Genomic DNA, 24,526 nt, shown 5'->3' with positions numbered 1-24,526 from the left:
ATAAATGATTTGGTATAATATAATTATACAGACTGTAAACTGATAAAACCTGAAATGCATGCAGTATTCCATCCACTTGGTCAGTGTAGTTGTTTGATATGCACTCTTTTCTTTTTTCACTACTTGAAGGCCTCTTGCAAAAAATGGCTTGAGATCTGAGATACATTCAATTTATACAGAACACATGGTGTTTATAAGAGCATTACCAAATAGTATCATGCTTGTGAACCTTGATAATGTGTGTCAGGGGTTTTCAGCATTAGCGCAGAATATCAACATTACTACAAACAGCTGAAATATATTGTATGAAATTAATTTTCTCAGGAAATGTTGCATGGGCAAATTTTGGGAGTTGGCTAGCCAGATTATAATTATTATCATCCCCATTATTAGTAAAAGGAACAGATGTGGCTGTTTATTAAGTCATTAACCTAACATTTTTTTAACATTGGCATAAAATTTAAGTATTAGGCCTCCAAGCAAAATATTATAGAAGGATCCTCATTTTACATACTTAAGTTCCATGATAATCTTGGAAACTGCAGTCCCATCTGTGGATACCTCTTACAAAGCCTGTGTGTTACAGGTACTTGCTGCCTTCAGCTTGTATACCTCAGCCTCTGTATACTAGAACCCTCATTGTGATGTGAACAAACTTGAAATGTAGGTGGTGAGGAAAGAGATGTTCGTAAATTTCTCCTTCTTGTCTTTCTCCTCCTATCCCTCTTTTTTCCGAAAATGTCTGCCCTTTGTCTTGGATTATGGAGAATGCTGTCATCAAGAAGAATGTAATTTATCTTTAGTTAAATCTCACATGTTTGCAACCATCCTTCACATACACAATATTTTGTATCAGAAGGAGGTCTTAAGGGGCTTGGCGAACTTTTAAGAGTCAAGAATTCTCCATTTTAGGAATTTGTCCGTTACTGGGAAGGTTTTTTGCTAAAGCATAAAAATGTGTACAAGAAGTATATTACAAAAATACAGGGGGTCTTTGGATAAGTTTTACAGATTACCCCAATCTTTTTGGTTTGTATTGTAAGGTAGGTACATGTATTTTCAAGATTTGAAATGGCTGAGCCCTTCATATTTTGAACTTTTCCTATATCCTTCTATTTGTAGCAATCTGGTTGTGGAAATGACACAGAAGTTTTTACTAGAAGATAGTGGTTAGCTGGGGGTGGCTGGCCTGTCACTTCAGGTTAGGCGACCTTTGTTTCTCAGGCATGAGAAGATACTAACCCCTCTTAGTAGGTGCCGGGTAGGAAACAAATAAAAACCAGAATGTAAAATGGGGACGATCTCTACACGTCCTCTCAAAGGAATTTGCTTCTCAAAACAAATGAAAATAAGATTTCTTGGCATACAAATAAGAACTTTCTGACACTCCACATATGCGTAAAGTTCCATATAGGGAAGCAGGCTTCCAATTTCACAGATTTGGATCACTTGTATGCTGCATTTCAGTGAATGAAAACTCAACTCTCTGGTGTTCATTTTGCCTCAATAATATGCTAGTTTCATCCTCATGGCCTGTAAGAATTAGTGCATAATTTGGAGTGAACTAATAGAAAGATACTTGGGAAAAATTGGTTCCACATTTTTCTTAACTAATTGTATTTTTAGGATGAAAATCAAAATCAAAAGACTATGAATTGGTGTGTTCCACTTGTACCTACACCATTGATTGATTGGGTATTTCCCTTGGGACATTTCTATTTGACAAACTGACACAGTTTCTGAACCAAAAAATGTTGGTAATAGAAGCTGCTGCTCTGGTTTCATTTTTTGGTGGAAGAATTGCCTGATTTCTGTGTTGGCAACCTGTATCGTTTTCTTTATTACATACTGAATAAAAAGGGAGGGGATAAATGCAATTTATAATAAATTATTTTATTAATAAATGCAAGAAATTCAAATGCATTTCTTTCTGCACTGATAAATTCTTTCATGCTCTCTAGAGTTGGAAAATATGGTGTGGCTCTTTCTACATTTTCAAATCTAGTGGCTAGTTTTCCATGCTATGTAAATATATATGGCATCTTATAACATTTCAGGTACAACACATATGTTGCATATTTTATGGGTTTCAAAACTCTTTCATATGTTATTTCACACTCTCAACAATTCTGAAAAATCAATAGAGCACACATCATTCTCATTTTTTATAGCTGATGAGGCCTGGAAAATTTTAACAGATATTCCATAGGCAGAAAATTAGGATACGGTAAGGTCAGAATCAGAACTCAAGTTTTCATATTTGAGCTCAGAAAACTCCATCCTAAATACAAGTTTAGAGTATTATTGTTTCTGGTCAAGAAGCACTGTGATGTGAAGGAAATGATATATTTTTCAGTGTGTTCTCTGGAGTATTTAGCACTTTATACTTCTCATTTTTATTACTGTGGCATCTTGATAGGAGGAGATTTCATTGCTATTCTTTCCCTTGATTTAATACTTAATCTTATTTTCCAACAAGAATTTTAAGACCTGGCCTAAATATTATAATTAACACATTAAGGAAGATATGTCAGCCTAACTCACTTTGTGTTCCCTTTTTCAGTGTGAATACTCATGAATATAATTTAATGTTACTTTCAAAACGGCAAATTTCTATGACAGTTGACATGGATATAGTGGATGTAGTCAGAGAGTGGGCCATCTCCTCAGAGTTCTTTCTCTTCACTGATCATTGCAGTGTTAACAGTGAGAAAAGAGATTTGATTTTTGCTGTCATCTTTGCCCAGCAGAACTCAATGCACAGCTTCTGCTCAGATGAGATGATTTTGTCTGGTCATGAAATAGTTTTGTAATGGAGCATAATGTTATGAGCAGAAAGGAAAAGTTTATAGAAAATGACTTTCCTATTACTGATTCCTGGGTTTCTTAAGGCATATTCCTTAAACCTATCTCTGTCTTTTCCTCTTCTCCATAAACACTGATGTCTTCTTATTAATATACGCCCTTTACAGCTACTTGACAGAGTATCTCGTCAAAACAGTATGTTTCCATTTCTTAAAACCTGGCTGAAACTCAGGAAATGGACTTTTCTCCTCGGTACTTTTGAATTTTAAGCCTATCAGGTATAAAGTCATGAATTATGTCCTTTGGACTTTTAAAAAAATTATAGATATGATAACGCAAGTTTTATTTTTACCCCACAGACTCCCATATATTAACTGATTTGAACATATTTCCTTTCTTGTAACGTGCATTATTAGGAAAAGAGAAAAAAAAATCAATGTTCAAAAAATAACTGTGCTAACTTTAAAAAAAAAAAAATAAAAGAAAACAATTAAAAAAAAATAACTGTGCTAACTTTAATTGAAAGACTTGTAATTGTACCCCAAAACATTTGGAAAGTCTTGGAACCTACTAATGTTCTAAAGAAACCTCAATCTGTCGAATGAATGAAATTTAAGGAGCACATTTCTCATCATTTCTCTGTGTCTGTGTGTTGAAAATGAAAATGTGTCAGACACGAAACCCTCTAGGGAGCCTGGGAAGTCTCACCTTTCTTCGTCCTCTCAGGCGGCCATGTTTGTGCTCCAGCTGGGCAGCGCCACATTCCTGATTACAGAGCCTGTGGTCAGTGCAATGACAACCGGGGCGGCCACTCATGTCGTGACTTCACAAGCCAAATATCTCTTGGGAATGAAAATGCCGTATATATCTGGACCACTTGGATTCTTTTATGTGAGTTTTCCCCTGTATCTTTGTTCATACATTTGGGGCATGTGTGTTTCACATAGTAAAATTTGGTTAATTACGATGCTGAGATTTTTTCAATTTTAAAGCAATTTGGGTTTAAATAAAATCTTTTAGGATATTTAAATGTGATTGAGGGTATGAGACTAGTTTAGGAGTGAAACCTACTAGTTAGGGAGCAATTCTTTGCAACACAATTAAACAGTATAATTTGGGAACATGGTCAAAAAAATATAGCTTGAATTTTTTTGTTACTAACTGCTAATGGAAGCCGCATCAGGCTTGTGACCCAGTGTGACAACAGTACACCCTACCACACTCTTTTAGTATAATGAACCCAGGTATAGATCATATCCATTCAGTTCAGTCACAAAGTCCTGTCCAACTCTTTGCAACCCCATGGACTGCAGCACGCAGGCTTCCCTGTCCATCACCAGTTCCAGGGGTTTACTCAAACTCATGTCCATCAAGTCAGGATGCCATCCAGCCATCTCATACCCTGGGGTCCCCTTCTCCTCCCACCTTCAATCTTTCCCAGCATCAGGGTCTTTTCTAATGAGTCAGTTCTTCGCATCAGGTAGCCAAAGTATTGGAGCTTCAGCTTCAGCATCAGTCCTTCCAATGAATAATCAGGACTGATTTCCTTTAGGATGGATTGGTTGGATCTCCTTACAGTCCAAGGAACTCTCAAGAATTTTTCTCAACACCACGGTTAAAAAGCATCAATTCTTTGTCGCTCAGCTTTCTTTATAGCCCAACTCTCACATCCATAAATGACTACTGGAAAAACCATAGCTTTGACTAGACGGACCTTTGTTGGCAAAGTAACGTCTCTGCTTTTCAATATGCTGTCTAGGTTGGTCATAGCTTTTTTTCCAAGAGCAGCATCTTTTAATTTCATGGCTGCAGTCACCATCTGCAGTGATTTTGGAGCCCCCCAAAATAAAGTCAGCCACTGTTTCCATTGTTTCCCCATCTATTTGCCAAGAAGTGATGGGACTGGTTACCATGATCTTAGTTTTTTGAGTGTTGAGTTTTAAGCCAACTTTTTCACTCTCCTCTTTCACTTTCATTAAGAGGCTCTTTAGTTCCTCTTCACTTTCTGCCATAAGGGTGGTGTCATCTGCTTATCTGAGGTTATTGATATTTCTCCCGGCAATGTTGATTCCAGCTTGTGTTCCATCTAGCCTGGCATTTTGCATGATGTACTCTGCATAGAAGTTAAATAAGCAGGGTGACAATATACAGCCTTGACATACTCCTTTTCCTATTTGGAACTAGTCTGTTGTTCCATGTTCTGTTCTAAATGTTGCTTCTTGACCTGCATACAGAATTTTCAGGAGGCAGGTAAAGTGGTCTGGTATTCCTATCTCTTTAAGAATTTTCCATGGCTTGTTGTGACTGACACAGGCAAAGGCTTTAGCATAGTCAATGAAGCAGAAGTAGATCTTTTTCTGGAATTCTCTTGCATTTTCTATGATCTAATGGATGTTGGCAATTTGATCTCTGGCTCTTCTGCCTTTTCTAAATCCAGCCTTGAACATCTGGAATTTCTCAGTTCACATACTGTTGAAGTCTCGCCTGGGCAAAAGAGTCTGAAATGCAGTACTTGGGTGCAATGTTAAAAATGATCTCTGTTTGTTTCCAAGGCAAACTATTCAGGAAGTAATCCAAGTAATCCAAGTATTCTGGCAGGAAGTAGCCAGAAGACAAACGTCGCCCCTTGTCCTATATCAACAAGGCCGGGATGAAAGGTCACGCTGACTGCCCCCGCCAAAAGGTCCCAGATAAGTACCAGGGACAGACATCCACCAATCAGCAGCCCGTTGCCAGGCAGACTGATGGACGCGAAGGTGCCAAGACTCCGGCCAATCAAGAAAAACCGACACGGGACAAAAGGCCAATCAGCACCCTAGAGCCTGACTCCAAGCATATTCGAAAAGGTCCCGCCGCTTCCGTATCCGCCAGGGTATATAGGTGCCGCCCCGCTTGCCGCAGGTTGCAGACTCCGTTTGTCTCTTCACTCACCTGCCCCCGGGAGTTCTGCCCGAGAGCGACCGCCCAATAAAGGCCTTCATCAACGGTCCTTAGAGGTGGCTCTTTCTTCCCGCGGCGTTTTCTAACAATGCTGGACTGGATGAAGCACAAGCTGGAATCAAGATTGCTGGGAAAAAAAAAAATAATCCAAAAAAAAAGACAGTAATCCAAGTCTATGCCCCAACCACTAATGCTGAAGAAGCTGAAGTTAAACGGTTCTATGAAGACCTACAAGACCTTCTAGAACTAACACCCAAACAGATTTATTCGCATGTGTACTACCCTAGTGTCTCAACGTTAAAGATGCCATCCGTCAATGCAGGAGATAAGGGTTGGATCCCTCGGTGGAGAAGATCCCCTGGAGAAGGAAATGGCAACCCACTCCAGTATTCTTGCCTGGAGAATCCCACGGACAGAGAAGCCTGGCGGGCTATGATCCATGGGGTCGCAAGAGTCAGAACTGACTTAGCAGCTAAACACACAGACACACACATTTCATACGCACACGGGAGAAACGCTGGGATTAGTCACTTGTATTGCTTCCCGTCCTGCTCACAGCGCCAAATGTCTCGCTGTTCACATTGTCCGCACTGTTCCTGAACCCAGGGTGGGCAAGGTGCACGCTAGGAAGCTGGCAGGAAACGCGAGGAGCCTCAGCAACTAAGGACGGGTTTATTCTCACAGCACCCGTGGAGGCAGACATAACACAAGATGACGCGCACAACCTCCCTCCTGGCTGACGCAGCGGCCTGGCAGCATTCGCGTGTATTCTCTCCTCTCAAGGCTGACGCGGCAGACATCGCCGTGAGGCAGCAGGAATCCCTGCCGCTTCCGGGTGGAGCTCCTGCATCCCTGCAGCAGGGCGGGAGCGCCGGTGACGCATGCGCAGTGCTGTAAATAGCTCAGCGGTTCAGTCACCACCAACCGTGGGTTGAGACATCCTGACCGCCATCTTGGCTAGTTTGCGTTTTCTGTACATAACTCAAAAGAAGTGGCTAGGATGTGGGCGTAAACGACGTAATTCCAAGCTCCAGATAAAACAAAAGCAGACCAAAGCAGCTGTACATTATCAGGTGACTGGGTAAGCTACAACTTTTGGTGACATCAGGTCTGCGTCAGCAGGAGCCAATCAGTACTAGATTCTGTCTTGACCTCCTGGCTGGGAAGAGCACGCTTATCTCGGCATGAACTACACGTAAAGAAATACATGCTGGTTACAAATTGGTCACTAAAGTCGTTTTCACATTACACAAATAATCATTCCTCTTTTCACTAGTTGTGTTGAAAGAATCTGGGTAGCCTGATATGAGAACATTTGACCTTTGTTTCTCTGATGGCAATGTACATAAAATGCTACACTGAAGTGTTTTGTGTATGATATATATATATATATATATATATATATATATATATTTTTTTGGGGGGGGGCTTCTTGGAAGGTAAACAGCAAGCTACATTTTCGTTACTTAGTAGATCAGACGTTGTAATGTGACTTTGGGGGTCTTTTGTAAGTTCTTATGCTGAAATGGAATCAGATTTAGAGACATTTTTAGATGGCTGACTAAATTCGCATCACTCAATTGGTAGAAGTTGCTAAGCTTTGTGCAGATAGAAAAGAAAGAAAAGTTGCTCTTACTTTTCAAAGTCACAGATCCTCATACTATTAAATATCTAGGTTGGAATGATGCTTGAGTTCTTTGCAAAGGTTTCAAAAATAATGTTGATATTGCAATGTCAAAAATTATTGCAATCTGAGCATTACCTTAAGAAATAAATTTTGTGTCATGTATAGGTTACATTTGGACATTTGGAAGGTGTGCTTTGGTGTAGTTAGACTGAAAAAGAATCTGATGGTTTTAATGTAACATTAATTTGCCATAGATCATTTAGGTGGGATGTGAAAGAGGAGAGCTGACTGAACTCAGCCCAGAGGTACAGAACAGAGGACAAAATAGATGCATGGATCATCAGGTAAGAGAACCTAGAGGAGAGTCATTTCACACATTTTTGGATTTTTCCTTCTAGGTTCTCATAACTGTTATATAATTTACTAAAATTACTCAGGCTGTTGAAGGATAAAGAATCTGCTAGTGATATTCCTTAGAACATAAATTAATATCTAGAATATTTGAGACTCATACAATAAGCCTGTCACCACTCCTTAGTCTTAGCTGGAACACTCAGATTTCCTGAAAGAATTCAGACTTGGCCAATCAAAATCTGCATTGATTAATTATAGGAAGAGCAGTGCTTCTGGGCAATCTTGAGAGAAAGCATAGCCTTTTGCATTTATTCTGTTCTCAGGTCACTGTGTGTTGGGTATCTTCCACCTGCCACTCCAGTGGCATCAGTAGTGTTTTCTTCCTGGTGGCTGCCTGATTATGTTCTACTGTGTGGGCTGTGTGCTGTGCTTACTGAGTCCTGTCTGGCTCTTTGTGACCCCACGGACTGTAGCCCACCAGGCTCCTCTGTTCATGAGATTCTCTGGGCAAGAGTACTGGAAAGGGTTGACGTGCCCTCCTCCAGGGGATCTTCCTGACTCAGGGATCAGATCTGTATCTCTTAGGTCTCCTGCATTGGCAGGCAGATTCTTTACCACTAGCACCACCTGGGAAGCCCATATGTTCTCGTAAGAGACTCTAATCCTCTAGTCTGAAAAGCGGAAATCTCTGTCTCTTTGGTTACCTGGGGCTGGTGGTAGTTCTTGTTTCCACGGAACATCCCTAAGGAGGAATCTGAATCATATATGTTAGTGTGATGTGCTCAGTTCTGCCCTCTCAGATTATCGGACGAGATTCTAATAATTTTTTGTTTTGAATTGTAGTTGATTCCTTTTCAGATTCTTTTCCGTTAAGGTTATACAAGGTATTGAGTATAATTCCCTGTGCTATACAGCTGGGCTTCCCAGGTGGCTCAGAAGTAAAGAATCTGCCTGCCAATGCGGGAGACATCTGAGATGGGAGTTCGATCCCTGGGCTGGGAAGGTGCCCTGGAGAAGGAAATGGCAACCTTCTCCGGTATTCTTGCCCGGGAAGTCCCAGGGACAGAGGAGCCTGGCAGGCCAGTCAATGGGGTTGCAAACGAATGGACACAACGGAGTGACTGAGCATGCTATACAGTAGGTCCTTCTTGTTTAGTTTGTGTCTGTTAATTCCAGATTCCTAATTTATCCCTCACCCTTACTCTCTTTCCATTTTGGAAGCCGCAAGTTTGTTTTCTATGTCAGTGAGTCTGTTTCTGTTTTGAAATAAGTTCATTTGTATTATTATTATATTTGTAGATTCCACATGTAAGTGATATCATATGACATTTGTCTTTTTCTTTTCGTCTTGAGGGTAGACATAGCCCGGTGTTTCACCCTTTGCTACATCTGAAATGCAGAGCACATGTCACCAACTCCAGTTAGGCTCAGGTGTTTAGGCAACTCTTTCTCTTCTAGCTGAAGACTGTTAACCAGCTTTCTCATGTGAGGGATTCTCCCAAAAGTGTTAAATCCTATGAACGTTTTCCACTGGTCATTTGAGTAGCTTTCCCAGCATTTCTGGGGTCTGCATATTCAAAGGGAGGTTCTGGAATATTGTCATGACCTTATTTCTTTAAAAAAGTGAATAGAATTAGGTCTAAATCATCATTTATTTTAATTCCTTTTACATATAATATTTTATTTTCCCTTTGTTCTTCAAATTTTATCTTTAATTTATGTACTTCTAATGAAACTTTCTTTTAATGTTATATCTGTTTCATAATGAATTTGAAATATCCCTCTTCAGTTGTATGTTGGGTAAAACTTAGTTTTTTTTCTCTAAGTGAACTTTTACATCTGATGATTTTATTAGGGCCCATGCAATCAGGTAGACATTAATTGACCTATCTTTTTTCCCTTAGAAAGAGGCAATAGAACTAGAGCTTTAGAATCAGAGAAGCCCTGAGTCAGAGCATGGCTCTTCTCTTGACTAAATGACCTTGTAACTTCGGCTTCCAGTTGTCTACTGTATAAGTTGGTGATAATAATACCAGTGGGGATTCATTCCCAAAATAAAATGCTTGGAACATGGTAGATATACATTTAATGGAAGTGATTATCTTTGTACTAGTAATGAACAGTCAGATATAACAAATTTAGAGTTTTAAAAAGTGCTATGTAAATAATAGCTACTAATCCTTTTCCTCTCTAGAAGACTGTTAATCAGATAAAACAAATATAAACAATATAACAAAATCATATATCCTTTTGCAATTTACAAATAAAGATGATTCCAAAATTTATAAAACTTATAAAAATACCTGCTATTAATGAGGGCTAGTCATCTGGAGTAAAGGAATGATACGTTTTTTAGTTTATTTTTATTTTAAAATATTTCCATCTATTCAGCTCAATTCCCCCAAGCAGTTATAAATCCCTTTAATAAATTATGAACAATTCTGCAGTATATTTGAAAATAATCAGAAGCAATATTATTGTAAGAGCCACTTCTGTCTTGGGACCCTGGCTCACCAGTTAAATCATTTTATTCCCGTGTTCTCAAAAATGTCTTCCTCTATTTTGTTATATTTGTAATTTTACTTTTTAGACCTCACATATATATGATATAATATATAATATAGTATTTGTCTTTCTTTGTATGACTTATGTCACTTAACATAATAACCTCCACATCCATCCATGTTGTTGCAAATAGCAAAATTTCATTCTTTTTTATGGCCGAATAGTATCCATATCTTGGGTATTGCAAACAATATTGCTATGAACATTCTGGTACATGTGACTTCTGGAATTAGCATTTTAATTTTTGAGGGATTAATACGCAGGAGTGAACTTACTGGGTCATATGGTAGTTCTATTTTTAATTTTTTTGAGAAGACATCATACTGTTTTCCATAGGAGCTGTACGAATTTACATTTCCACTAACAGTGTACTAGGGTTCCCTTTTGAGAGATTAAAAAATGAAACTTCGAAGTGTTATACTCATTAGAAGTCAAAATTCTCTAATTGGTAAAACCAAAATCTAAAGAAAAAGTCTAACTGTGTGACTTTTTGAAGCCTAAACACATCTGGAGAGGCAACAAGAGAGGAAGAAGATCGGTCAAAACCAAATAAAATTTTTTATCAAATTAAAAATTTCTGGCTGATAGTTGGTCCCACAAGAGGGAAAAGTTTAATGATTCTTTTCAATTAAGATTGATTTTTATTTTGAGAACTAATGTATCTTTTTATTAGAAGGTTGTTTTCCCCAAAAGGCCCAATAAAAATTAACAAAAATTCTTAGCTCGTATTAGCACTTGTGAATTTCTTTGAAGTGGTGCAAAGTGTCTCAGCCTGTAGCAGCCTATGATAAATTTAGCAAAGCTGTTTTCATTTGCATGACTTTGTATGAGTATCCTTCAGTATGATTATGTACAGTTCTGTTCACTAAACCCAAAGCACAAGTCAAACTTGGCAATGTATTCAATTAACTTTTGGGGAAATTTGTATTTCCTTTCTTAAAATGGGTTTTCAGAACCAGAAAGCAATTTCATTCCCATTCTCATCTATGAAGTGCAAGCAAAGCATTTTTCTAGTTTGGATATCCCTGAAGGCTATGAAGCAGGAACCAAGAATGTTAACAAAATGGGACAAAAACATTGGAAGGAAATCAGAACCAATGAAATATTTTCTTTTATAGACAATGAGATCACAATCAAATATGTACAAATAAGAGTTATATGTGGACTACAAATCTACTTTGAAGACACAGGCCTCCTGAGATTTCTTAATCAAGAACACACTTTGGTGGTTTATGGAAACCCACATTTTCTCCACAGTTATTGTGACATTTCTGTCGTGACTTGTGAGGACATTCATTACACCCTGAAAAATGGACAGATTAAACTGAAGAGGAGAGAAAAGGAATATTCATCTGTAGCTTGAATCAGTCAGTGACCCAGGGGATAGAAAATGTTGCAGGTTTAATTTGGATATGAGACAAGTATATGGAAATTAGTAACGAAGATTACCTTAAAATTCTAAATATTATAAGGCAGATATTTTAGCAACTCAATTATCTTGAACTAAGCTCTCCATCCTTCACTGAAAAAATACATCGCCATAAAATGTAGTTGTTTAACTGATTCAATTAAACTTAGTTTTCTAAACAAGGGATGGCTGGATGCCACTTGGACCTTGGCATGCTTGGTTGTGAGTTTGGGCCAAGTGAGTTTTGTGCTCCCATCTTGTCTCTAGTTGTTTAACATACCATACTTCCTCTCCATCATATTTTGGTTGGAGATTTACTGTATCCCTTACAACAATAGTTGCCTGGGATAAATTCCCAATGTGAGATGCAGTTATTGATCAGAAATTTGCATATAAAATGATGTAAAGAATAATAGAATGTTGTAATTTTTTCTTCCTTTTGGAGTTGTGTTTGTATTCATGAAAACACAGACTGGGGTTGAGATTTAAACTTAATATCAGTCTTATTTTCCTATTAGTGTGTGCTACTTTGGGAAGTAGAAGGGTTAGGGGAGCTTGATTTTAACAACAACTATTCTAAGTTGTTTAATGATATAATGATATATAGGCAAAGTTTATAGGTGACATTACATTCTTAAGAATAAAGAGAATTTGTACCCACATCAATTTTAGAATTATCATAGATGGCTTTAATGGTCCCTGAGTAGGAATCTAGATCTGTTTAGATGTAGATTTAAAGCATAATCAAGTTAAAAGCAAGTTGGGGCAGAGAGAGTGTATTCCTAGGAAACTGTGGCTCATGTTTAAAGACTCCAAGGATGTGAAAGCTACTTTAAAAAACAAAAGCCAAGGCTGGCAGCAGACTTGTCTCCTCACCTGCGAAGTGGAAGAATTGACTAAATATGAGGCTTCAAAACCAGAAATATTCAACAGAATAATCCACACATGGATGGGAGGAGATTAGTATGCATCTTTGATTTAAGAATTGCTATAATAGATTTATTCAACAGATGTTGGTTGACTACTTCATAGGCAATACAGATGCAGTTGAAAAATGACATCCCTTTCCCATGGAGTTTTATTGAAATGCTGAGGGGGAGGATGTGGAATAGGATCAGTTCAGTTCAGTTCAGTTGCTCAACCGTGTCCGACTCTTTGCGACCTCATGAACCACAGCATGCCAGGCCTCCCTGTCCATCAACAACTCCTGGAATTTACTCAAACTCATGTCCATCGAGTCGGTGATGCCATCCAACCATCTCCTGTCGTCCCCTTCTCCTCCTGCCCCCAGTCCCTCCCAGAATCAGGGTCTTTTCCAATGAGTCAACTCTTCGCATAAGGTGGCCAAAGTATTGGAGTTTCAGCTTCAGCATCAGTCCTTCCAGTGAACACCCAGGACTGATCTCCTTTAGGATGTAATGGTGGGATCTCCTTGCAGTCCAAGGGACTCTCAAGAGTCTTCTCCAACACCACAATTCAAAAGCATCAATTTTTTGGCACTCAGCTTTCTTCACAGTCTAACTCTCACATCCATACATGACCACTGGAAAAACCATAGCCTTGACCAGATGGACCTTTGTTCGCAAAGTAATGTCTCTGCTTTTTAATATGTTATTTAGGTTGGTCATAACTTTCCTTCCAAGGAGTAAGCATCTTTTAATTTCATGGCTGTAGCCACCATCTGCAGTGATTTTGGAGCCCCCCAAAATAAAGTCTGACACTATTTCCACTATTTCCCCATCTATTTCCCATGAAGTGATGGGACCAGATGTCATGATCTTAGTTTTCTGAATGTTGAGCTTTAAGCCAACTTTTTCACTCTCCTCTTTCACTTTCATCAAGAGGGTCTTTAGTTCTTCCTTCACTTTCTGCCATAAGGGTGGTGTCATCTGCATCTGAGGTTATTGATATTTCTCCCGGCAATCTTGATTCCAGCTTGTGCTCCATCCAGCCTGGCATTTAGCATGATGTACTCTGCCTATAAGTTAAATAAGCAGGGTGACAATATACAGCCTTGACATACTGCTTTTCCTATTTGGAACCAGTTTGTTGTTTCATGTGCAGTTCTAACTGTTGCTTCCTGACCTGCATATAGGTTTCTCAAGAGGCAGGTCAGGTGGTCTGGTATTCCCATCTCTTTCAGAATATTCCACAGTTTATTGTGATCCACACAGTCAAAGGGTTTGGCATAGTCAATAAAGCAGAAATATATGTTTTTCTGGCACTCTCTTGCTTTTTCAATGATCCAGCGGATGTTGGCAATTTGATCTCTGGTTCCTTTGCCTTTTCTAAAACCAGCTTGAACATCTGGAAGTTCATGGTTCACGTATTGCTGAAGCCTGGCTTGGAGAATTTTGAGCATTAAGTTATGACCAACCTAGATAGCATATTAAAATGCAGAGACATTACTTTTCCAACAAAGGTACGTCTGGTCAAGGCTATGGTTTTTCCAGTGGTCATGTATGGATGTGAGAGTTGGACTGTGAAGAAATCTGACTGCCGAAAAATTGATGCCTTTAAACTATGGTGTAGGAGAAGACTCTTGAGAGTCCCCTGTAGTGCAAGAAGATCCAACCAGTCCATCCTAAAGGAGATCAGTGTTGGGTGTTCACTGGAAGGACTGATGCTGAAGCTGAAACTCCAGTACTTTGACCACCTTATGCGAAGAGTTGACTCATTGGAAAAGACCCTGATGCTGGGAAAAATTGAAGGTGGGAGGAGACGGGGATGACAGAGGATGAGATGGTTGGATGGCATCACCGACTCGATGGACATGGGTTTGAGTAAGCTCCCGGAGTTGTTGATGGATAGGGAAGCCTGGTGTGCTGTGATTCATGGGGTCTTAAAGAGTCGGACACAACTGAGGGACTGAACTGAACTGAACTGAGATGAGTGCAATTGTGCAGTAGTTTGAGGATTCTTTGGGATTGCCTTTCTTTGGGATTAGAATGAAAACTGACCTTTTCCAGTCTTGTGGCCACTGATGAGTTTTCCAAATTTGCTGGCATATTGAGTGCAGCACCTTCACAGCATCATCTTTCAGGATTTGAAATAGCTCAACTGGAATTCCATCACCTCCACTAGCTTTGATTGTAGTGATGCTTTCTAAGGCCCACTTGACTTCACATTCCAGGATGTCTGACTCTAGGTGAGTGATCACACAATCATGATTATCTGGGTCATGAAGATCTTTTTTGTACAGTTCTTCTGTGTATTCTTGCCACCTCTTCTTAATATCTTCTGCTTCTGTTAGGTCCATACCATTTCTGTCCTTTATCGAACCCATCTTTGCATGGAATGTTCCTTTGGTATCTCTAATTTTCTTGAAGAGATCTCTAGTATTTCCCATTCTGTTGTTTTCCTCTATTTCTTTGCATTGATTGCTGAGGTAGTCTTTCTTATCTCTTCTTGCTATTCTTTGGAATTCTGCATTCAAATGGATATCAAATGGGATATCTGCATTCAAATGGGTATCTTTCCTTTACTCCTTTGCTTTTCGATTCTCTTCTTTTCACAGCTATCTGTAAGCCCTGCTCAGACAACCATTTTGCCCTTTTGCATTTCTTTTCCATGGGGGTGGTCTTGATCCCTGTCTGCTGTACAATGTCACAAACCTCCATCCATAGTTCATCAGGCACACTGTCTATCAGATCTACTCCCTTAAATCTATTTCTCACTTCCACTGTATAGTCATAAGGGATTTGATTTAGGTCATACCTGAATGGTCTAGTGGTTTTCCCTGCTTTCTTCAATTTAAGTCTGAATTTGGCAATAAGGAGTTCATGATCTGAGCCACAGTCAGCTCCCAGTCTTGTTTTTGCTGACTGTATAGACCTTCTCCATCTTTGGCTGCAAAGAATATAATCAGTCTGATTTCGGTGTTGACCATCTGGTGATGTCCATGTGTAGAGTCTTCTCTTGTGTTGTTGGAAGAGGGTGTTTGCTATGGCCAGTGCGTTCTCTTGGCAAAACTCTATTAGCCTTTGCCTTGCATGTTATTTGCTCTTGATAGTGAATCTGCATGTAGCTTATGAGTTTTACATCTCTGCCCATTGAAGTGACTGAGAAGGAGCTGGAAGTGTTGTACTGTCCTTATGTAGGAAGGAACAAACACTGAGTTTGTTGGAAGAATCAAGGGGAAAGCAGTTCTGTACATGCAAATGAATCATAGCCTTATCTGTGTCAGCACTAACTGATATGCTCTTCTACGCCCCACTGTTTCACTCTTCTCCCTTTCAGCTTTTTTTGTTGTTTTTTTTTGCAAGTCGTCACAGAGTTCATCTGGGGCCAGATTTTAATTTTGGTATGTTGTGGATGATTCTGAAATCTGTTTGTATTTTTGCTTCTTACTGTAGATCTATGCATATATCTTTAAGAACATCAAGTCTGTGCGACTGGAAGCACTGCTCTTATCCTTGCTAAGCATCGTGGTGCTTGTACTGGTTAAAGAGCTGAATGAGCAATTTAAGAGGAAAATTAAAATTGTCCTTCCTGTTGACTTAGTTTTGGTAAGTACAAAATGAATGTTTAACTTTCTTCCCTGCAACGCTTGCAACTTCTGTGGGTAACATGCAGAGGCTCACCTTATTGTCTATAGCAACCCACAATTAGTCCTGTCTCTCATTAAAGCAGGACTAATTTGGCTGTACATTCATGTATAGAGAGGAAATATTTTGAGTCAATAATTTAAAAAACGAGGCACACATGTTTCTAATTTTTGCAGAATTTCTCATATGCTTGTATGTTTTTGGATAAATAAGACAACATGTATCCTAAAATTTTAAATATGGAGACATTTCTGAGGATGAGACTCAAAAGATCTCTGGCATGATTCTCCATAAAGCAATAAAAAGTGATGACTCATCTTTTTGATATGGCATCTATATGCTGCATAGAAATATTATCAATCAACAAATGTCCACTAATGATTGATAGATTTATTATATTTACTGACCTAATTTTGCTTTATTGAAAGGATATTCTTAAAATTTTCAGTGGCCAAGGCTTATTCTCTAAGATATTTTTGTTGTTGTAGTTGGCAAAGCAACAAATTGTACTTTGCTCCTAAGCCTTATGAATTTCAAAAATATATTTTGAAATTTTAAGAGCCTCTAATGGGAACTCTTTTTTAAAAAATTATATTTATTTATTTGTACTTGATTGATGATTGCTGTACAATATGGGTTTGGTTTCTGCTGTAGATCAACATTAATCAGCCATAGGTATGCACATGTCCCTTCCTCTCTCTTAAAACTCCCTCCCACTTCCCACTCTTTCCCACCCCTCTAGGTTGTTACACAGCCCTGGTTTTAGTTTCTAATGGGAACTCTTAGCTAAACAAAGCATTAGATTGAAAATGAAATGTTAAGCAAACCAGTCTTCTAAATTACTTATTATTAATTGGCCTTAGGTTTTTTTAAAATTATTGGGATAAGTGGTGTCTAAATAATTTCACCTATTGAATTGTCACTTCATACAAATAAAATGATGTAGGTTTTCTGTATATGTATATAAGGCTAGCATATTGGCAACTGTCTCTGAGGCATATGACTTCTTTCTGCATAACTGGCATGTATTGCCTCTTTGAATAGTTCAGTTCAGTTGCTCAGTTGTGTCTGACTCTGTGACCTCATGGACTGCAGCATGTCAGGCCTCCCTGTCCATCACCAGTTCCCGGGGTTTACTCAAACTCATGTCCATCGAGTCAGTGATGCCATCCAACCATTTCATCCTCTTGTCCCCTTCTCCTCCTGCCTTCAATATTTCCCAGCATCAGGGACTTTTCAAACGAGTCAGTTCTTCCTATCAGGTGGCCAAAGTTTCAGAGCTTCAGCTTCAGCATCAGTCCTTCCAATGAACACCCAGGACTGATCTCCTTTAGGATGGACTGGTTGGATCTCCTTGCAGTCCAAGGGACTCTCAAGAGTCTTCTCCAACACCACAGTTCAAAAGCATCAATTCTTTGGTGCTCAGCTTTCCTTATAATCCAACTCTCTCATTGATACATGACTACTGGAAAAACCACAGCTTTGACTGGGCACGCCTTTGTCGGCAAAGTAATATCTCTGCTTTTCAATATGCTGTCTAGGTTGGTCATAGCTTTCCTTCCAAGAAGCAAGTGTCTTTTAATTTCATGGCTGCAGTCACCATCTGCAGTGATTTTGGAGCCCAAGAAAGTAAAGTCTGTCACTGTTTCCTTTGTTTCCCCATCTGTTTGACATGAGGTGATGGGACTTGATGTCACAATCTTAGTTTTCTGAATGTTGAGTTTTAAGCCAATTTTTTCACTCTCCTCTTTCGCTTTCATCAAGAGGCTCTTTAGTTCTTCTTCGCTTTCTGCCATAAGGGTGGTGTCATCTGCATATCTGAGGTTATTGATATTTCTCCTGGCAATGTTGATTCCAGCTTGTGCTCCATCCAACCTGGCATTTCGCATGATGTACTCTGCATATAAGTTAAATAAGCAGAGTGACAATATACAGCCTTTTCATGCTCCTTTCCTGATTTGGAACCAGTCTGTTGTTCCATGTCCAGTTCTAACTGTTGCTTCTTGACCTGCATACAGATTTCTTAGGTGGCAGGTCAGGTGGTCTGGTATTCCCGTCTCTTTAAGAATTTTCCACAGTTTGTTGTGACCCACACAGTCAGAGGCTTTGGTGCAGTCAACAAAGCAGAAGTAGAATGAGCTACTGAACTGAACTGAAGTGAGCTGTTTCTCCTGAACTCTCTTGCTTTTTTGATGATCCAGGTGATGTTGGCAATTTGGTCTCTGGTTCTTCTGCCTTTTGTAAATCCAGCTTGAACATCTGGAAGTTCACAGTTCATGTATTGTTGAAGCCTGGCTTGGGGTGTTTTGAGCATTACTTTGCTAGCGTGTGAGATGAGTGCAATTGTGAGGTAGTTTGAGCATTCTTTGGCATTGCCTTTCTTAGGGATTAGAATGAAAACTGACCTTTTCCAGTCCTATGGCCACTGATGAGTTTTCCAAATTTGCTGGCGAATTGAGTGCAGCACTTTCACAGCATCATCTTTTAGGATTTGAAATAGCTCAACTGGAATTCCATCACTTCCACTAGCTTTGTTTGTAGTGATGCTTCCTAAGGCCCACTTGACTTCACATTCCAGGATGTCTGGCTCTTGGTGAGTGATCACACCATCATGGTTATCTGGGTCATAAAGATCTTTTTTGCATAGTTCTTCTGTGTATTCTTGCCACATCTTCTTAATATCTTCTGTTTCTGTTAGGTCCATATCATTTCTGTGATATGATTTCTGTGATATCATTTCTTTATTGTGCCCATCTTTGCATGAAATATTCCCTTGGTATGTCTCATTTTCTTGAAGAGATCTTTAGTCTTTCCCATTCTATTATTTTCTTCTTATTTCTTTACATTGATCACTGAGGAAAGCTTTCTTATCTCTCCTTGCTATTCTTTGTAACTCTGCATTCAAATGGGTTTATCTTTCCTTTTCTCCTTTGCCTTCAGCTTCTCTTCTTTTCTCAGATATTTGTAAGGTCTTCTCAGACAATCATTTTGCCTTTTTGCATTTTGTTTTCTTGGGGATGGTCTGATCACTGCCTCTTGTACAACGTCATGAACCTCCATCCATAGTTCTTCAGGCACTTTGTCTATCAGATCTAATCCCTTGAATCTATTTGTCACTTCCACTGTATAATTGTAAGGGATTTGATTTAGGTCATAATTGAATGGTCTAGTGGTTTTCCCTACTTTCTTCATTTTAAGTCTGAATTTGGCAATAAAGAGTGCATGATCTGAGCCACAGTCTTTTTTGTGGCTTGAGCTCCTGGTCTTGTTTTTGCTGACTGTATAGAGCTTCTCCATCTTTGGCTGCAAAAAATATAATCAATCTGATTTTGGTATTGACCATGTGGTGATGTCCATGTGTAGAGTCTTCTGTTGTGTTGTTGGAAGAGGGTGTTTGCTAGTTAGACTTGATAATATGTGGAGATACATATAACTGACTTGATGGACATGAGTTTGAGTAAGCTCTGGGAGTTGGTGGTGGACTGGGAAGCCTGGCATGCTGCAGTCCATGGAGTCACAAAGAGTCGGACATGACTGAGTGACTGAACTCACTGACGTATAACATATGTGACCTATATAATATGTGTGTTTGTATGTATGTGTAATTAAGATAAGCCATACAAGTGGAGGATACTATGATTATTAATAGTTTTTTAAAAAACCAACTGTGAAACATATTTTATTCCAAAGTCCTATAGATATTAAGGAATCCTTATTATATATTGGGAATCTTGGTTATATGTTTCATGAGACCAGACATTGAAAGTTACCTTGGGGAAGTAGGCCCTTGAATTGGTTTTATTCAATATTGAATAAAATAGTTGCCTATTTTTTTTTTTTACAGAAATAGTAAAAATTATCCTTACAAAAGTACAGGGTGGAGAATCCCATGGACAGAGCAGCCTGGTGGGCTACAGTTCATGGGGTCGCAGGGAGTCGGACCCGACTGTGCGACTTCACTTCATTTCACGTCACTCCTTATGCAGTGTTGACCCTACTGTTGTAAGACCTAAAGCAAAAATAGTAATATAGGCCCAAATACTTGAGTTATAGATCAGAATGTAAATAAAACGGGTTCTATTTTCCTATCTTGACTAGAACACCTTGAAAGGCAGGTTAAAATAGAGAATTTTCCCAATTCTTTGGGCTCTGCCAGAATGTGGCAGTGTGGAGCAAGGAGAAAGCCAGCCCCTCAGCCTGCCTCTTCCTTCCTGTTCAGCTCTATCCCCTCCAATGGGACTCATGAGTATATACATGGATACTGCTGCCCCAGCATGCAAACTCCAAACACGTCTCCACTCTTCAGCCACCACAACTGTTTCTTAGCCTTCCCTTGGGCCATGCTGGAAGGCTAGACCTGGGGAAGGTATCTAGATGCAGACTTGCAGGAAATTATATATTTGGGCAGGAAATTATAAATTCCTGGGAATCCAGTGTGTGATCCATAAAGATGAGCCCAGGTTTGAGTTAGGTACCTCCTCTTGCCCCCACAAAACTCCCATTTTATGAGGAGAGTTACAGTTGGAAGATGGCAGATGAGAAACTTCTAAAGCATTGTCTGAAAGACAAAGTTAGTGACTTAAGTTACTTAATTTTAATATTGGCTATGTTCATTGAACACCATGCATTCTTCCATTTTCAATAAGGATTCAGCATCTTGTGGCTATAGTGTATTTTCTTTTACAACTCATAATATTTTCTGACTTGATATAAATATTTCATGAAATTTATTAGCAATTAAAATGTATTAACTGGCTTAGGAATTTCTGAATACATTAAAGCTTCTGATTCCAACCTAATAGCCTGAATTTTTTTTACTACTATTCTATTTAGAAAATACAATTATGTCATAATATTTATAAAATTTGAAACTATTACCTGTCAAGTTTTGTTGCCTTTTAAAAAATTCTCAAGGGTCCTTTGTTTTTTGTCTATTTAATGTTTTGAGAAATCTTATAAATTCAGTTAAATATCATCACGGAGAAGAGAAATATACAGTAAAAATCCCTACAAAATAATATTATTGGACATTGTTAGATATTCCTTATTTTGCTAGTGTAATTTTTTTTTACACATTTTTTCTGACCATGTATATGGTAAATTTATACTTTAGGTAATTAGTGTGTTTCTTTTTAACAAAAAAGCATAGTATAGAAATGGTTAAACAGATATCAAACTGATAGATAACCATGTGAAATTTCCAGTACCTATTAAATAGTCAAAAGAATGAAGAGAATGTGAAAATGGATGGAAAACATTAAGGTGGTATGACTGGTGAAAACAAATCCTGAACAGAATTCCGAACATACGTTTTAAAGGGGACTGTGGATGCTTGCAGAGAATGTATGGCTTTGCTTACTGTATGTCATACAATAGAGGGTCAGGCTCCTGAAACTCCAGGGAGGTAATTTAAAAAATATTGGTTTCAACACATTATTAACTAGCATATTTTTCTTCAAGAAATAGCAAAAGCTCAAAATTCAAGATTATTCAAGGAGACTGTAGATCATCAATTACTAACCTACATTACAAATATTGATAGAACATCTTAAACACTTTGGTGACTACTCCAATGAAAGGAAAATGTTCTGTGTTAAAACATTCTTTCTTATCATGAGAGACATGTATTTAGGTTGGATTGTGGTATCTGTGCATACATACACACACACATACACACACACAAACACACATTCCTATATTCTGTATTCTGCACCCCTTCAGAATCAGACATAATTGGGTTGATATAATTGGAAAGGATATGATAAAAGTTGTATTATTGTAATGGCATTTAATTTTTGAGACTGCAGATTAAGTGCTCTCAAATCTCAGAGAGATTTTATTTAAACATTTTCTTAGTTTTAAAAAATCTGTGCAACTACTATATTACTGTTGATAATCATGGAGCACGTGGATAATGTTTGCTTTTAAAAATAGTTTTAAGATGTTTGAGAGATAGGAATAATTTTCTTTTTCTCTTTTTCAAATGGAACCACACAGATTATTGCTGCATGTTTTACTTGTTATTGTACCAATATGGAAAACACGTACGGATTAGAAGTAGTTGGCCATATTCCAAAAGGGTAATGTAGTCTTTTTTCTTTCTCTCTTTCCTTTTGTTTGTTTGTTGATGGAGGAAGAAACTGGGTAGTAGGTGGGTATGAATTTTATTTCTCTCAAAGGTTATATGTGGTACAAAATTCTAGTTAATCTCTATTTTACAGTGTTAGAAACAGTTCACAATAAAGAAAAATAACTTTTAAAGTGTATATCTGTTATTCGAGAAGTTGATAACTAGCTTATACAGCATTGCTTCAAGTGAAAGATTTGGAAATTATTAACACAAATTATTTGAAAAAGAAAACAGATCATCAAATTTCCAAATTAGAGTCATGCTCTAGGATGTAGTCTTCACTATTCCACTCACACATTCCTATGACTATTTTTATTTCACTTAAAATATAGTAAAAGTACACAAGCATCGATATAGCAAACCTATAGACATGGGAGGCATGCATTGGTAAAAAAGAGGGTGGAAATAGAAAAGAGAGCATGTTTCCCACCTGTCTTAAAGCCTTCCTTTGGACACTAAGAGAAGATTAACAAAAAGAAGCAGTATTCACCCTAAAAGTACAAAATATTTTTCTAAATATAGCCTGAAAGAAAACAACATCATTTTAGGGGAGAAGGAGGATGTCTTATAAATTATTCTCTTTTAATGGGCTGTACTATACACTAATATTTATAGATTTGGGGCAAAATTAGAGTTGTTGGCTTCTCCATATTTTTATCTTCTAAACATAGGCCAATAGTGATTATTGGAATCAACTTGTGCTTTCTGAACAGTTCTCTACTTTACCTTCAAATTTAGTTTATTATTTTTTATTCCTATAGATTAACCTATCATTATTAATAATTAGGCAAGCTTTATTTTCATGAAACAAAATGTCTTGTAGTTTGAAACACTTTTAAGTATATGTCTCAGGGCTTGTAATGGTACAAATCAGTTTGACTTAGGGTTAAACTTGAGCAAGTGGGCAAAAAATACCATGCTTCTCCTTCATCTAGTCTAGTTATCCTTTATTTTGAGTGACTTTTACAAACTCATCTTCTTAAAGAATCATAGAAAAAGTATGGCATTGAAAAGATGGAGCTGAGCTTGAATCTCAGCTCTACCATCACTTTATGATTAAGATACATTTCTTAAAATGTTTTCTTCTCTATACATTACATTAGTGGTACTTGATCGGGGGATTGTGGGAAGAATTTAATAAAACTGCTACTATGAAAGTGCTGAGCATTCAATTTACATGCTCAGTATTACATTAACATTAATTATTTTCCCCCTTTCTTCTAACTGTTTCCCCAGAGGGATTTTTTTTTTTTTTTAAAGAGAGGAGTAAGTGTCACAAAGCATCATCAGGGATAAATAAACAATGATACTTTGGCTCAAGTGGTTTTCAGAAAAAAAAATAAGACAATGACTAGGTATTAGTTGTATTAGTTGGAAGAAATATTTTAAACAGTTGTTTAAAACTGAGAAACAGAAGCTTGCACAAGCCTCTTAGCCTCATCCACCAGAGGGCAGATAGAAGAAGCGGGAAAAACTACAATCCCACAACTTCAAGAACAAAAACCACAACCACAGAAAGTTAATCAAAATGAAAAGACAGAGGATTATATTCCAGGTGAAGGAACAAGATAAAATCAAACTAAAAGAACAACTAAATGAAGTGGAGATTGGCAAACTTCTAAAAAAGAATTCAGAATGATAGGGAAGATGATCCAGGATCCTGGGAAAGGAATGGAGAAGATGCAAGAAATGTTTACCAAAGACCTAGAAGAGCTAAAGGACAAAGAAATGTAGATGAACAATCTACTAGAAGGAATCAGTTGCAGAATAACAGGGAGAAGAATGGATAAGTGACCTGGAAGACAAAATGGTGGAATCATTGCAGCAAAGCAGAATATAGGAAAAAGAATGGAAAGAAATGAAGAGAGCATAAGAGACTTCTGAGACAACATTAAATGCACCAACATTCACATTATAGGGCTGCCAGAGGAGAAGAAAGAGAGAAAGCACCTGAGAAAATATTTGAAAACTTCCCCAATGTGGGAAAGGAAATAATCAACCAAATCCTTGAAATGCACAGAGTCCTAGGCAGGATAAACCTAAGGAGGAATACACTGAGACACATAGCAATCAAAGTGACAAAAATTCAGGACAAAGATAAAATGTTAAAAGCAACAAGGGAAAAATGACATATACCCTTGTGTGTTTTA

The 24,526-nt window shown here is 38.1% G+C and overlaps 1 protein-coding gene across 1 annotated transcript in view; it reads left to right on the top strand.

Moving 5' to 3' along the window:
• Nucleotides 1-24,526, top strand: part of SLC26A7 (solute carrier family 26 member 7) — a 135,149-nt gene that overhangs the window by 37,964 nt on the left and 72,659 nt on the right. Inside the window, exons 4-6 of the mRNA XM_020870031.2 lie at nt 3,532-3,696; nt 16,055-16,207; nt 22,244-22,326. Coding sequence (XP_020725690.2) covers nt 3,532-3,696; nt 16,055-16,207; nt 22,244-22,326 — 401 coding nt within the window. The remainder of the gene's footprint in view (nt 1-3,531; nt 3,697-16,054; nt 16,208-22,243; nt 22,327-24,526) is intronic.

The sequence above is a fragment of the Odocoileus virginianus genome, chromosome 15, assembly GCF_023699985.2.
Source record: "Odocoileus virginianus isolate 20LAN1187 ecotype Illinois chromosome 15, Ovbor_1.2, whole genome shotgun sequence".
Lineage (NCBI taxonomy): Eukaryota > Metazoa > Chordata > Mammalia > Artiodactyla > Cervidae > Odocoileus > Odocoileus virginianus.
This window is presented reverse-complemented; position numbering and strand designations above follow the sequence as displayed.